Source organism: Giraffa tippelskirchi, chromosome X, assembly GCF_054371585.1.
Source record: "Giraffa tippelskirchi isolate mGirTip1 chromosome X, T2T-mGirTip1v1.2.pri, whole genome shotgun sequence".
Classification (NCBI taxonomy): domain Eukaryota; kingdom Metazoa; phylum Chordata; class Mammalia; order Artiodactyla; family Giraffidae; genus Giraffa; species Giraffa tippelskirchi.
Window position 1 is genome coordinate 26120518 of NC_137289.1, and position 12185 is coordinate 26132702.

At 41.1% G+C, this 12185-nt stretch overlaps 1 protein-coding gene across 1 annotated transcript; it reads right to left on the minus strand.

The window, feature by feature from the left end:
- Positions 1-1766: 1766 nt before the first annotated feature.
- Positions 1767-3657, minus strand: PRR32 (proline rich 32). The gene is made up of 2 exons (XM_081564194.1): positions 3567-3657; positions 1767-2795 (listed from the first exon to the last, which is right to left on the minus strand). Exons 1-2 carry the CDS (start codon positions 3584-3586, stop codon positions 1928-1930), a joined length of 888 nt encoding a protein of 295 aa, XP_081420320.1. The 5' UTR covers positions 3587-3657; the 3' UTR covers positions 1767-1927.
- Positions 3658-12185: the final 8528 nt, after the last annotated feature.

The window sequence follows — 12185 nt, forward strand, 5'->3', positions numbered from 1 at the left end:
GAATTTGCCATGGATTGCGGTAATTGTGGGTAAAGTCTTTCTGAGCATTTATTGGAGCTCCCTCCTTTGAGAAGGAAAACATGTCCTATTCTGCTGTCACTTACCACACCTTTTGGCAACTCTCCAGAGATGCTGCACCACCGTTGACACAACAACTTGATTTCTTGTCAAAATATCTTTTAACATCTGGCTCAAAATATATTTTCGAGGACTCTTAGCATGCCCAACTCTTCTGTTCATTAAGGCTGAAAATCCAATAAGTGTTTGGTACGCTGGGACTCAGCTACCTCAGAGTGAGCAGCTGTCAAATGATTTGCTGAATTCTTCTGCTCAATCCACCACAGTGAATTGATGGAACTGTGCCAGCTTCAGGATGTACAAAGTGAGGGGAATCTTAGCAAGAGCTATCCAAATGCTCCTTTTAAGCCTTGCACTACCACCTGGACATTTAGAACAATCCATTGTGAAACAAAAGGAGAAAAGAAACTTCATGCATTCATGGGCCCTTTTCCTCAGAGTGGTGAAGAACCCACTATTGGTGCGAAGAATACATTAATGGTTTTGCTTATAAGTTAGGTGTCTTTTTAGGCTTCCTGGTGGCTCAGGTGTAAAGAATCTGCCTGCAATTCAGGAGACCTGGATTCAATCCCTGGGTCAGGAAGACCTGCTGGAGAAGAAAATGGCAACCTACTCCAGTATTCTTGCCAGGGAAATCCCATGGACAGAGGAGCCCCGAGGGCTACAGTCTATGTGAGCACAGAGTTGGACATGACTGAGTGACACTTTGAACACTTTAGGTGTCTGTAGGTTTTGACATCCTTTAACTGACTGCTTACCTCACCTCCATCATCAGCTCTGTGCATAACAAATGCTTATTGGAAGAATCATACTCTACAGATATTTCTAATTTAGTGTTTCTTCAGAGACAGTGGCAGTGTGTTTAGGACCACTGCCTGAATGATGTTGTATAGTGGTCAGAATGGCCATCCTTCCTCCCTGCATGCTGTGCCCATATCTTTGCCACTTGAACTTGAAGAAGCTCCCATCTGGGCTTTTGATAATCTCTCAGAGCCATCATAATAATGGCGTGCTGTAACACATTATGAAAACTATAAACATTGCAGCATCAGAGAAAATAATTCCATAGAAGTGAAACATTTTCATTTGCTTTTAAAAGTTCTGAGTATATAGTAACCCTTTATTCAGAAGAATGGGTGAAGGGCTCAGCCTGGTTTCATCTTGTGCCTGGACTTCTATCAAACCAGCCCTGTCTATACTATGTACTTGTGCTGGTGAAATGTTGAGAGACAAACACTGGTTCATGTTTGAAGCAATGATGTAGAACTCTTCCATTTTCCCTGCCCCCTTTCTTTCCTGACCTTTTAGCCTGGTTCATCCCCTAACTGGCTGTGAAATGTTGGCTCCATTATTCTCACCTCAGTCTTATCTTTTAGCATTTGTGCATTTTTCTCTATTATCTGGACTTAGGTCTACCTTTTGGACCTTATCTTCGTTCACCCATTCTGCACTGAGCAACCCCCATAGCTTTAGGTGGGTAGGAATTTCCTGCCTCAGACTCAGCCAAGTCTAACAAGAACACAACCACCTTCTCCCACAGTCACAGCTGCAAGTTAGTGGTGGGGATTCAACTAAGCTACTTAGAAAACACTGGCACATAACTGCTTTCATTTCCTTAAAAGGCAAAAACGAAATCCAAGGCTTAGACTCTCAGAGTGCCATTTTGAAAAATAATTGACAATATTTCAAAGTTTAGAATCTTTATTGAATTTCCAAGTATGTAAGGCACAATAGTACCTATAAAGAGGGTAGAGTGTTTCAAATATAAAAGCATAAATGAGTAACTTTCACCTATTTTTTTCCAACCTTTTTCTCCCCTCCTTCCTTTTTTTTTTTTTTTTTTTTGCCATTAGTTGTTCTCTCTCTTTGAGGATGCAGGAGCGGGCATTCCCCAGGAAGGGAAATCCGCAAAACAGGACGGCAGTGGAGGACCAAATATTGGGGGAGGAGCAAAAGCGATAGGCATAGCCAGAAACGGATTGAAACTTGGAGGTCGAGGAGGAATAAAGCAATGAGCAGTAGCGCAGGAAGGTAAACCTGCAGTGCTGGAGGCCAAGGGCATAGGCCTTGGCCAGTTCTCCACAGGGTGCCGCAGACCTCCCAGTGGGAAAGAAACACGAGCCAACCTCTCCTTTCCCGTCACTCTTGTGCTTCCTGGAGGCAATTCCATCATTATCCCCGATCTAAGGGTTGAGATGTGTGGAGGGCCTCTTACTTGAGGGCCCCTGGATGGAAAGAATCCTTGACCCCGTGGCAAAGCCACATATAACCCTGCACTGCTGCCGCCTCTCTCAGTGCCCCCATTGCTGACCTTTGTCCCCCCCACCATCAGTGCGGGAGGGTTGCCAGAGCATTCCTGGGACACGTTGTTAATAGAATCTTGCCCCCTCTGCCTCCAGCCTGCAGGCCCCTCAGAGCTATTTACTTCTCCTGTTGCTAGGGGCTCTTCCGCAACAGCAGGTGGTGGCCCATACGGGGGTTTGAGAGCTCTCGAGCGGTCGACAGGAATGCAAGATCCTGTTCTCTCCGAGGGGCGCTCCAGTCGCTCTCTTGCCAGATCGCTCAGCACCTTGAAGTGCGGTCTCAGCTGGTCTCGAGGGTGGCCCCAGGACCCCGCATCATCTTTCGGGCACTGGAGAGACAGGCCGGGCCGCAGCTCCCGGTTCCCGTGTTCAGCTGCAGCTACTGCTGTGGGTGAAGGGGCGTGCCGTCCAAGGCTTGCCAAAACAGAAATCAATCAGTTAATAAAAATGACAATGCGGTGACCAGAAAATATCTGAAATATGTGATGGATCGAACTCGCTGGAATGAAATATACCATGGGAAAGGGAGGGCCTGATCTCCTCCCGGGTGTAGTCAGCAAACACTTGTTCACTTGCCCTTCATCAGGCGGCCTCTTGAGATTCAGGCTTTGTGGTTTCCCTTTATGGCGGACCTGTGGCTCCACCCCGTTCCCTATATTCCCACCTCCTCAAGGCCCGATAAACACCAGGAAGCTGAGGAAACACCAGTTCTTTCCGTCCCAGCAGGATCTATGATCCACTAAAACCCATCCTTTAGATTCTGACAGGAGTGCTCTGGAAAGTCTTCTGAGGGAAAACTGTTTTTCCCCTCCACGTAAGTCTAAGAAAGCTTAGTTATGTTAACAGACACTTCCTTTGTTTCTCTTTCATGAAGCATCATTCAACATTTACACCGTCTTGTGTTAAAATTTTCTTTCATTCAACCCATACCACACCCCCAGAGTAAGAATTTCCTTATATTTACACACCAAACTTTAGACTAAGGGTTTGCAATTTTTTTGTTTCAAAATTACATTTAAAACTCCAGTGTTCTTAGTACCTAAATTTATATCTGTCACGCTTTTGTCTGGGATCCCTTTCTACATCCCCAGCAACCCACTTGGCCCTGTCACACTTAACACCGGAAAACAATTCAAACTGCCTTTTGCCTTCAAATTAAACAGTTGCACTCAGTTTTGTACTTACACATTTTCAGTGCAAGCCATGGAGGAATTTGATCGGGAAAGCCTTCTTGAGGTAATAGAGAAAACCAGCTGAATGCCTATGCAGACCAGCTCAGTCTGGAGAAAAGACTGGTGCTTCTTCCTTAGAGCAGCTTGGCAAGTCGAATGAAGCTGGGGACCAACTGCTTCTTTCCAGATTTGGAGTCCTCTTTCTGAGGTTACCAGTTGCTAGGGAAGGGAGGGAGAAAGGGAGATGGGAAGAGGAGGAGGGGAGAAGTCTGTGACACTCCTCTAAAGCTAAATGTATGATTCCTTTTTGCATAGTAGTAGATGAACTTAAGGGCATTCCCTGCTTTAACCCTGTTGCAGCCCAGTTGGAAAGACACATTGCAAGACGATTTTAGAAGACTCATGGTGGCATATGGCCTTTTGTTAAGAAGTCTTTCTGAAGTTTTATTTAGAAAAGGTAGTCATCACATCTCTTCTTCCAGGTTGAAATGATAAGCACTGAGTGGAGTACCATGTCTAATCTTGTAATTTAAATTTCCACTATTAACTTGGAGCAGAATGGAGCGTGGGGGGCTAAATTGCTTTGCAAACTGAGTACTCTTGTGAAGGTGAAACAAGAGGAACGCTATAGAAAATTCCTTTAAGAATCATATAGGCTTTTAGTTTTTAGTTCCTCAACTTTAGGTTATTCCCTTCATCCTACCTTCCAGTTTATTGGCTCAGTATGGTGTATGTGTGTGTTTGTGTGTGTGTGTATATACATATTTCCTAGAATAGAGCTCTGGAAACTTGTCTGCAAGTGAGAGGGGAGGTAAAAGTCATAACAGATAGCATCGATTTACAAATATTAGCTCAGATTTTTGCCTTATAACTTTTTTTGCATAAGGTACTTTCTGTTCTTCTGGGCTAAATTTCATCCCCCTTCCTACCTTAAGCAAGTATACTTTCTCAGCTTTTATTTTCTGCCAATGACCTACAGATTAATTGCTCTGAAATTATGATGACCGTCCCCTCATCTAAGAGTACTAATCTTTTTTAAGATAAAGCCCAAAACTTGGCCCACTTCCTTAAATTCACCTAAGATTTGTGCTGTTCTGACTAGACTTCAAAGATCTTAAAATAACTTTCTTTATTCCCAGTATAAGAATCTGCTGTATATGCTGCTGCATTTCAACAATCATACATATATATGTGTGTGTATGTGTGTATGTATATGTTTCAATTATCTGTGGAATGTATGTGTGTGTGCATGTGTATGTATACAGTGCTACTAACAGTCCCTGCTGGGAAGCAACAAACTCATGATAGAAATTTTAAGTCTCTTAAGTCCACACTTTCCTGCCAGGGCACTTTGTCCCTGTCTATACACTATTGAGTTTTCTTTATCTCATTGAAAGATGAAAGCAGCATGTCTCCAAAACTTCTCCCAAAGGAATCTGTTCACTTTCCTAGCATGGTTCACTGTTTTTTGTTTTTTTTTTTCTGGTTTCCAAAGTTTATTAAAAATCAAAGAATAGAAAAACTTTACATAAAAAAATGTCAATTTTAGCTTCCACATTGTTGTCCACGCACAAAAAAAATTGAAACATGATATATCTTGTTGTCAGCCTGCGGCATGTGGCCACAGGGAGCCAGGCCAATTCATTTGTTCATTGTGGCGGGCCGGAGCCTGGCGCCCACGTCTGGGACTGCGTCCCGGGGGCCACCCGCGGGCGCTCCTGCGGCCCCGCCGTGCTTCCTCAGCGGAGGGTCACAGTCAATATTGCTAATGCGTAGAGATTAGTACAGGGCTACGTATCAGTTTTTATAAATATTTCTTTATCAATAGGTTCACAATTTAAATATCTTTAAATATTTTTGATAACCTTGGATCATCACGAACCGCAGACACAGTGTGCTACTGGCTCGGGCGCCCCCCGGGGAGCCCGCAGGCACGTGGCCCCTCTCCGCACAAGCAGGCCAGGCCTGCCTTCCGGGGTCCCGCAGACACGGCGGGGCGGTTCACTGTTAAGAAATCTCGATTGCCCAGATTCTGTTTCTGTTTTTCTTTAGCTTATTGTTTCCTTGTCCTTATGTAAAAGAAAACTTATTATTAGCAATATAATTGTGATAGAGCGTTAAAGCCCTTTTAACACTTCCCAGATCAGAGGGAGTAATGAAACTTGGGTTAATGCATGCTAATAGCTGGTAAGTCATATTTATATAGTTTATGTTTGAGAGCTTGCATTTTTCTTTCTGAATAATAGCAAGGAATCACCAGGAAATCCTTTTATGATTATCAAAATATTGCAATCATTGGCTGTTTTTACCTAGAAATGCCTATTTAGTAAAATATCACCTTAATTGGATTACATGAGAATGAAACGTAATACAGACGCCGAATAGCTGGGCATAGTGATAAAGCCAATGGCACCTTAGAATTGTCCAAAACCATAATGGGTATTATACATTTATGGATTCTAGCTCAGATTTTTTGCCTTGCAACTTATTGCTTTTATGCAATGAATGTTTATTGAATACCTTCTGCATGCATTCACTATTTGGTTTAGTGTGGATTATACAACAAAAGTTAAATATGCAATTGGTAGTGACTTCAAGGAATATTCAAACTTTCTGGGGAGAGAGAAAAACATCTATATAAGAAGAATGTGATAAAAAAGAACAGACATAGACTATTAGCTGTGATTTTTCACAATGGAAATTCAGAAGAAGAAACTAATTTTAGGTGAGAGTAGTTGTGAAGCATTTCATGTGGTATTGGGGCTTGAGTTGTGTTTTGAAGGGTGGGTATATACCTGGGCTGAGGAGGAGATGGTATTCCACATCAAGAACAGGCATGGAAGTAGGAATGAAAGGGAAAATTTGGAATTTTGTAGTTTAGATTTTTAATCCAAACTGGGCTCATATTTGGCAGAAATATAAGTATAAAGAGCCAATTGGACCCTCTAGAGATAGTAAGATCATCCAGATAATTAGTAAAGTTGTACCAGCAGGGAATATTTGAAGGCACTCAGGTTTTATAAAGGCAGAATAGGAATCATCTCAAAACCTACTCTTTGACACAAAGCTGTTAGGCTACTTCAGTTATCCACTGAGCTCTGAGAATGAAATAATAAAGTGTGTGTGTGTGTGTGTGTGTGTGTGTGTGTGTGTGTGTGTGTGTGTACACATACATATTTATACATATTTGGTTTTTTTTAGTAACTCTTTTCGGGAGGGAAAAATGGATAATGAAAGTTGAAGATTTGCCAGAAAGTAGCTTAGTTGTGAACGTGGCTAAGCTCTAAATGCCTTTCATTACCCATCGCCTCTGATTTCATGACACAGCTCCAGATATTACTCACATATCTCTCAAAAGGTTTTGAGGACTTTATTGAAATGCTAAGTGAGAACCATACAAGGATATATTTACTTCTGCCCAGCAATTATGAGGTCATTAAAAATGTGGTTGTCCTGCCAAAATGACATTGCTGGTTGTTTTTCAAAGAAATTTTGCAGATGTATAAGTGCAGACAAAGTATCATTTAAAATGCATCATTTCTCTTTCACTAGAAAAAGAATCCAGGAGATGGAGACATAAGGATGATTTTCTCTTTTTCCATCAGGCTAATAAGGAGGTGATATCTGGGGAGGCAGTTGTCAAAAGATGCCATCCATGAACTCCCTTTCAAAATGTAATGTAGCTATGCCTGTGGAAGCTCTCAGTTTAGGATGTCTAAAAGTACTTCAAGAAGATAGACCAGATACTTTTAGGGACCTGTTGCTATTTAATTCAGTGTATTAAGAAGCACAAGAATAATGAAGGCATGGCACTACCCTATAATGGGCCAGACAGAATTATTCAGTTGCACAACTATAGGCAGTACTCCTGTCCTCTCTGCCACCAGCTGTCCTGCAAACTCTGTGTGGTAAGTGACAAGGGTGAACAGGTGATAATGAGATTATGTCACTACCCGTACTGGCAAAAGCAACTGACAACACATGCCTCACTGTTGGACCTATTTGTATGAAGATCAATAGGCTATTATTACTTTTCACAAGTTCTTTGCTCCAGACTTCTAAAAAAACTGTTTTAAAACAGGTCATTTATGGCAATGAATCCAAAACATGTTATTGTCTTGTAGAAATCAGAAGCTATCAGAAATTCCTTCAACATAGATCACTCTAATTTTTCTTGATATCATGAGAGTCAGAACTAGAAATTAAGTAAGAGTGGGGCATGCCAGATGAGAAAATATGAGGGAGGAAAAAGAAACAGATTTTTTTACTACTTACTCTGTGCCAGATATTTAATATATTTTGTCTCATGTAATAGTCACAACAAACTTTTAAGACAGTTACTATTATCATATCCATCTTATAGATGAGGATAAAGACAGCTGGAGAAGTTAAAGTAGTTGTTTCCAAAGTCTGGGAGATGGTGAAGGACAGGGGAGCCTGGTGTGCTGCAGTCCGTCGCAAGGAGTCAGACACAACTGAACAACAACAACAACACAGCTAGTAAACAGCAGACAATATTGAGACACAGGCAAGCTGACATCAGAACCCCTATTTCTTTCATTAAACCACACGGCCTCAGGACTATAGCTGTATGTGCATCACATAAGTGGCTCAGATCAAAACATGTGTACTGGATCAGAGTTTAGTTTATTTAACTGATATACGCACTGACATTCATCCTAATATAGTTCCGCAATGAAGAAATCATCCAAATTGCAATACATCTCAGAAATGCAGTTCATGCAGAAATTCAGCAAACGATTAAAGATTACGCATCTGCTGGTAGTTCAGCAGAAGGATGACGACTGAATAGCCTCTCATGGAGCGATTGAGGTTGGTGACAGAGAAAAGAACTTAGCCATAGGACAGCACTGAGTGACTATTACTAATGAATTCATTTTAATAGTATTACCAGTGTTAAAATTAAATTGATTTTGAGTTCTCAAATTGCGAATATAGGGTTACTCATACTATTTCTATGGCAGTAAGTTGTGGTGGGACTGAGCTTATAATCATGGTTAAGTCATCCGGTTTCCAGTATTGGAGCAAGTGTGAAAACGTAGAGTTAATTGTGTGTGTGTGTGGGGTGGGTGGATGTGTGTGTGTGAGTGAAGTGGGGTGTTGTGAGAGTGGAGCTGTACAAGAGAGCTATTAATGATAACTCTGGAGAATACCTTTCTGAATTAGGAAAATATACTGCTTAAAAAATAAAATTAATGCATTTTATGTTCACCTTGGTATATGTTATAAATTAAGATATAAACATGGATTAATAAGTAAAATGAGGAAAGTTAATGAAAAACATTGCTTTACAGTAACCCATTAGACCAAAGTTTATAAATACACACATATACATATATATGTAAACAAACTGAAGGCATACTTAATTTCTTGAGTACTCATTTTAAAAAGCAAAAAACTATTTTAGATTAATTTCTTTCTGCTTATAATTAAGCCTATGTAAATTCATGCTTAAAACATTTTATCAAGCTTTATTAAAAATGAATCATATGTGCCAACCTGTGAAAGGCTTTGGCTCTGAAATCAGAAGAACACAGACTTGGGTTCAAATCTCAGCTTTGCTATTTATTGGCTTTGTGACCTTGGGCAGGTTGCTTAACTTCTCTGAACCTCATTCTCCTCATTTGCAAAGTGGGATTATCAGTTCAGTTCACTCGCTCAGTCGTGTCCAACTCTTTGCAACCCCATGAATCACAGCACGCCAGGCATCCCTGTCCATCACCAACTCCCAGAGTCTACCCAAACACATGTCCATCGAGTCAGTGATACTATCCAGCCATCTCATCCTCTGTCGTCCCCTTCTCCTCATGCCCCCAATCCTTCCCCGCATTAGGGTCTTTTCCAATGAGTCAACTCTTCGCAAGAGGTGGCCAAAGTATTGGAGTTTCAGCTTCAACATCAGTCCTTCCAATGAACATCCAGGATTGATCTCCTTTAGGATGGACTGGTTGGATCTTCTTGCAGTCCAAAGGACTCTCAAGAGTCTTCTCCAACACCACAGTTCAAAAGCATCAATTCTTCGGCGCTCAGCTTTCTTCACCATCCAACTCTCACATCCATACATGACTACTGGAAAAACCATAGCCTTGACTAGACGGACCTTTGTTGGCAAAATAATGTCTCTGCTTTTAAATATGCTATCTAGGTCGGTCATAACCTTCCTTCCAAGGAGTAAGCATCTTTTAATTTCATGGCTGCAATCACCAACAGCAGTGATTTTGGAGCCCAAAGAAAATAAAGTCTGACACTGTTTCCACTGCTTCCCCATCTATTTCCCATGAAGTGATGGGACCAGATGCCATGATCTTAGTTTTCTGAACGTTGAGCTTTAAGCCAACTTTTTCACTCTCCTCTTTCACTTTCATCAAGAGGCTCTTTAGTTCTTCTTCGCTTTCTGCCACAAGGGTGGTGTCATCTGCATATCTGAGGTTATTGATATTTCTCCCGGCAATCTTGATTCCAGCTTGTGTTTCTTCCAGCCCAGCGTTTCTCATGATGTACTCTGCATAGAAGTTAAATAAGCAGGGTGACAATATACAACCTTGACATACTCCTTTTCCTATTTGGAACCAGTCTATTGTTCCATGTCCAGTTCTAACTCTTGCTTCCTGACCTGCATACAGGTTTCTCAAGAGACAGGTCAGATGGTCTGGTATTCTCATCTCTTTCAGAATTTTCCACAGTTTATTGTGATCCACACAGTCAAAGGCTTTGGCATAGACAATAAAGCAGAAATAGATGTTTTTCTGGTACTCTCTTGCTTTTTTGATGATCCAGCGGATGTTGGCAATTTGATCTCTGGTCCCTCTGCCTTTTCTGAAACCAGCTTAAACATCTGGAAGTTCATGGTTCATGTATTGCTGAAGCCTGGCTTGGAGAATTTTGAGCATTACGTTACTAGCATGTGAGATGAGTGCAATCGTGTGGTAGTTTGAGCATTCTTTGGCATTGCCTTTCTTTGGGATTGGAATGAAAACTGACCTTTTCCAGTCCTGTGGCCACTGCTGAGTTTTCCAGATTTGCTGGCATACTGAGTGCAGCACTTTCACAGCATCATCTTTCAGGATTTGAAATAGCTCAACTGGAATTCCATCACCTCCACTAGCTTTGTTTGTAGTGATGCTAGAGAGAATTATATTAAAGCAGGTGTGAAAAGTAACTGTTACAAACTAAATGTCTAAAATATAATCTATTTCTTTATGCATATTTGACTCAGTTTTCACATATGTAAAATGAGGATGATGTGACCTCTTAGCTATTTCAGGGCTGTTGAGAAAATTAATTTGATAATTATATGAAATTGTTTTGCAATGTATAAATCACTTTACATCTGTGAGTGCTAAGTCACTTCAGTCGTGTCTGACTCTGTGTGATCCTATGGACTGTAGCCTGCCAGGCTCCTCTATCCATGGGATTCTCCAGGCAACAATACTAGAGAGGGTTGCATGCCCTCCTCCAGGGGATCTTCCCATCCCAAGGATCAAACCTACATCTCTCATATCTTTGGCAGGGGGTTCTTTACCAGTTGTACCACCTGGGAAGCCCCAAATCCCTTTACATATGTAGGCTAATATAACCATGGGTGATATTTCAGGGCAAGAAGACTCTGGGGGCACATTTTAAATATCACTGTGTAAATAGTCACCTATTTCATCTACCTGTAAGGCCATTTTTCATTTCCTGAATCATTAAGGTGGAGAGGATTAACCACAATCTAAAAAAAAAAAGTCTCCATGGTGTAAAATGCTTTAAACTTTTCAATTGGTGATACATGAATCTCACCCATTGTTGTATTTAATGCAATAGCTGTGTTAGAATAAAGAGTCTGCAGTTTTGTATTTGACTATATGTTTAATTGGACTTCAGAATCTTGTACTGCACAGCAGGAGCCATTGAATGCCCCTGTGATGATTAGAATGAAAAGTCTTAACAACAAAGGAGGTTGTTTGGTTTCCTAATAGTGCAGATTTGATTGATTGATTCTCTGAGCGATTTGCTACTTTAGACAAAAAATTCGTTTTTTTCCCCCACTCTAGTAGTCGCACCCCACCCTCACCCCTACCACAGCCACACACACACACACACACACACACACACACACACTCAGATGGTCAAATAAAGAGCCTGCTGGAGAAAGTGTAACTTTTTCATAGACTGATTATATCTCAGAGTGCAGGAAAGTTTGCTGATGAAACTCAAAATAGAAAATAATAATGAAGTCCATCTCTAGATACCATTCTCAATTCTTGCCTGAATTATGCTGTCTGCCTGTTGCCAACATAAGTGTGTGTTCAAAGATCCTGGTTAATCACAAGTGCTCTGGAGTCATCTATTTGCCTTTATTTTGGAAGTATTTCAGATCCTCCAATTCCAGCTTTCAGAGAAATGTATTGATATGTGGATACTCTTCTTAGGGGGAGAGTTCATTAGAAAAAAAAGATCAGACTTTGGAGGGCTAGGCAATGGGAAAGTGTCTCTTCTAAGATTACTGAAAAAATAATGGAGGGATCTCACTCAGGTATTAGAGTTTCTACAGCCCGAAAGTAGTATCTGAACCAAAGTGATGAGTCCTTCCAGAGGTACTGAGTGATTCTGCAAATGGCCAAACCAG

Coding starts and splice junctions, on each gene's coding strand:
- PRR32 (XM_081564194.1), bottom strand. CDS start 3,586: ATGGCTTGCACTGAAAATGT. Junction 2,796..3,566: donor ATGGCTTGCACTGAAAATGT/GTAAGTACAAAA, acceptor TGTTTTGGCAAG/CCTTGGACGGCACGCCCCTT.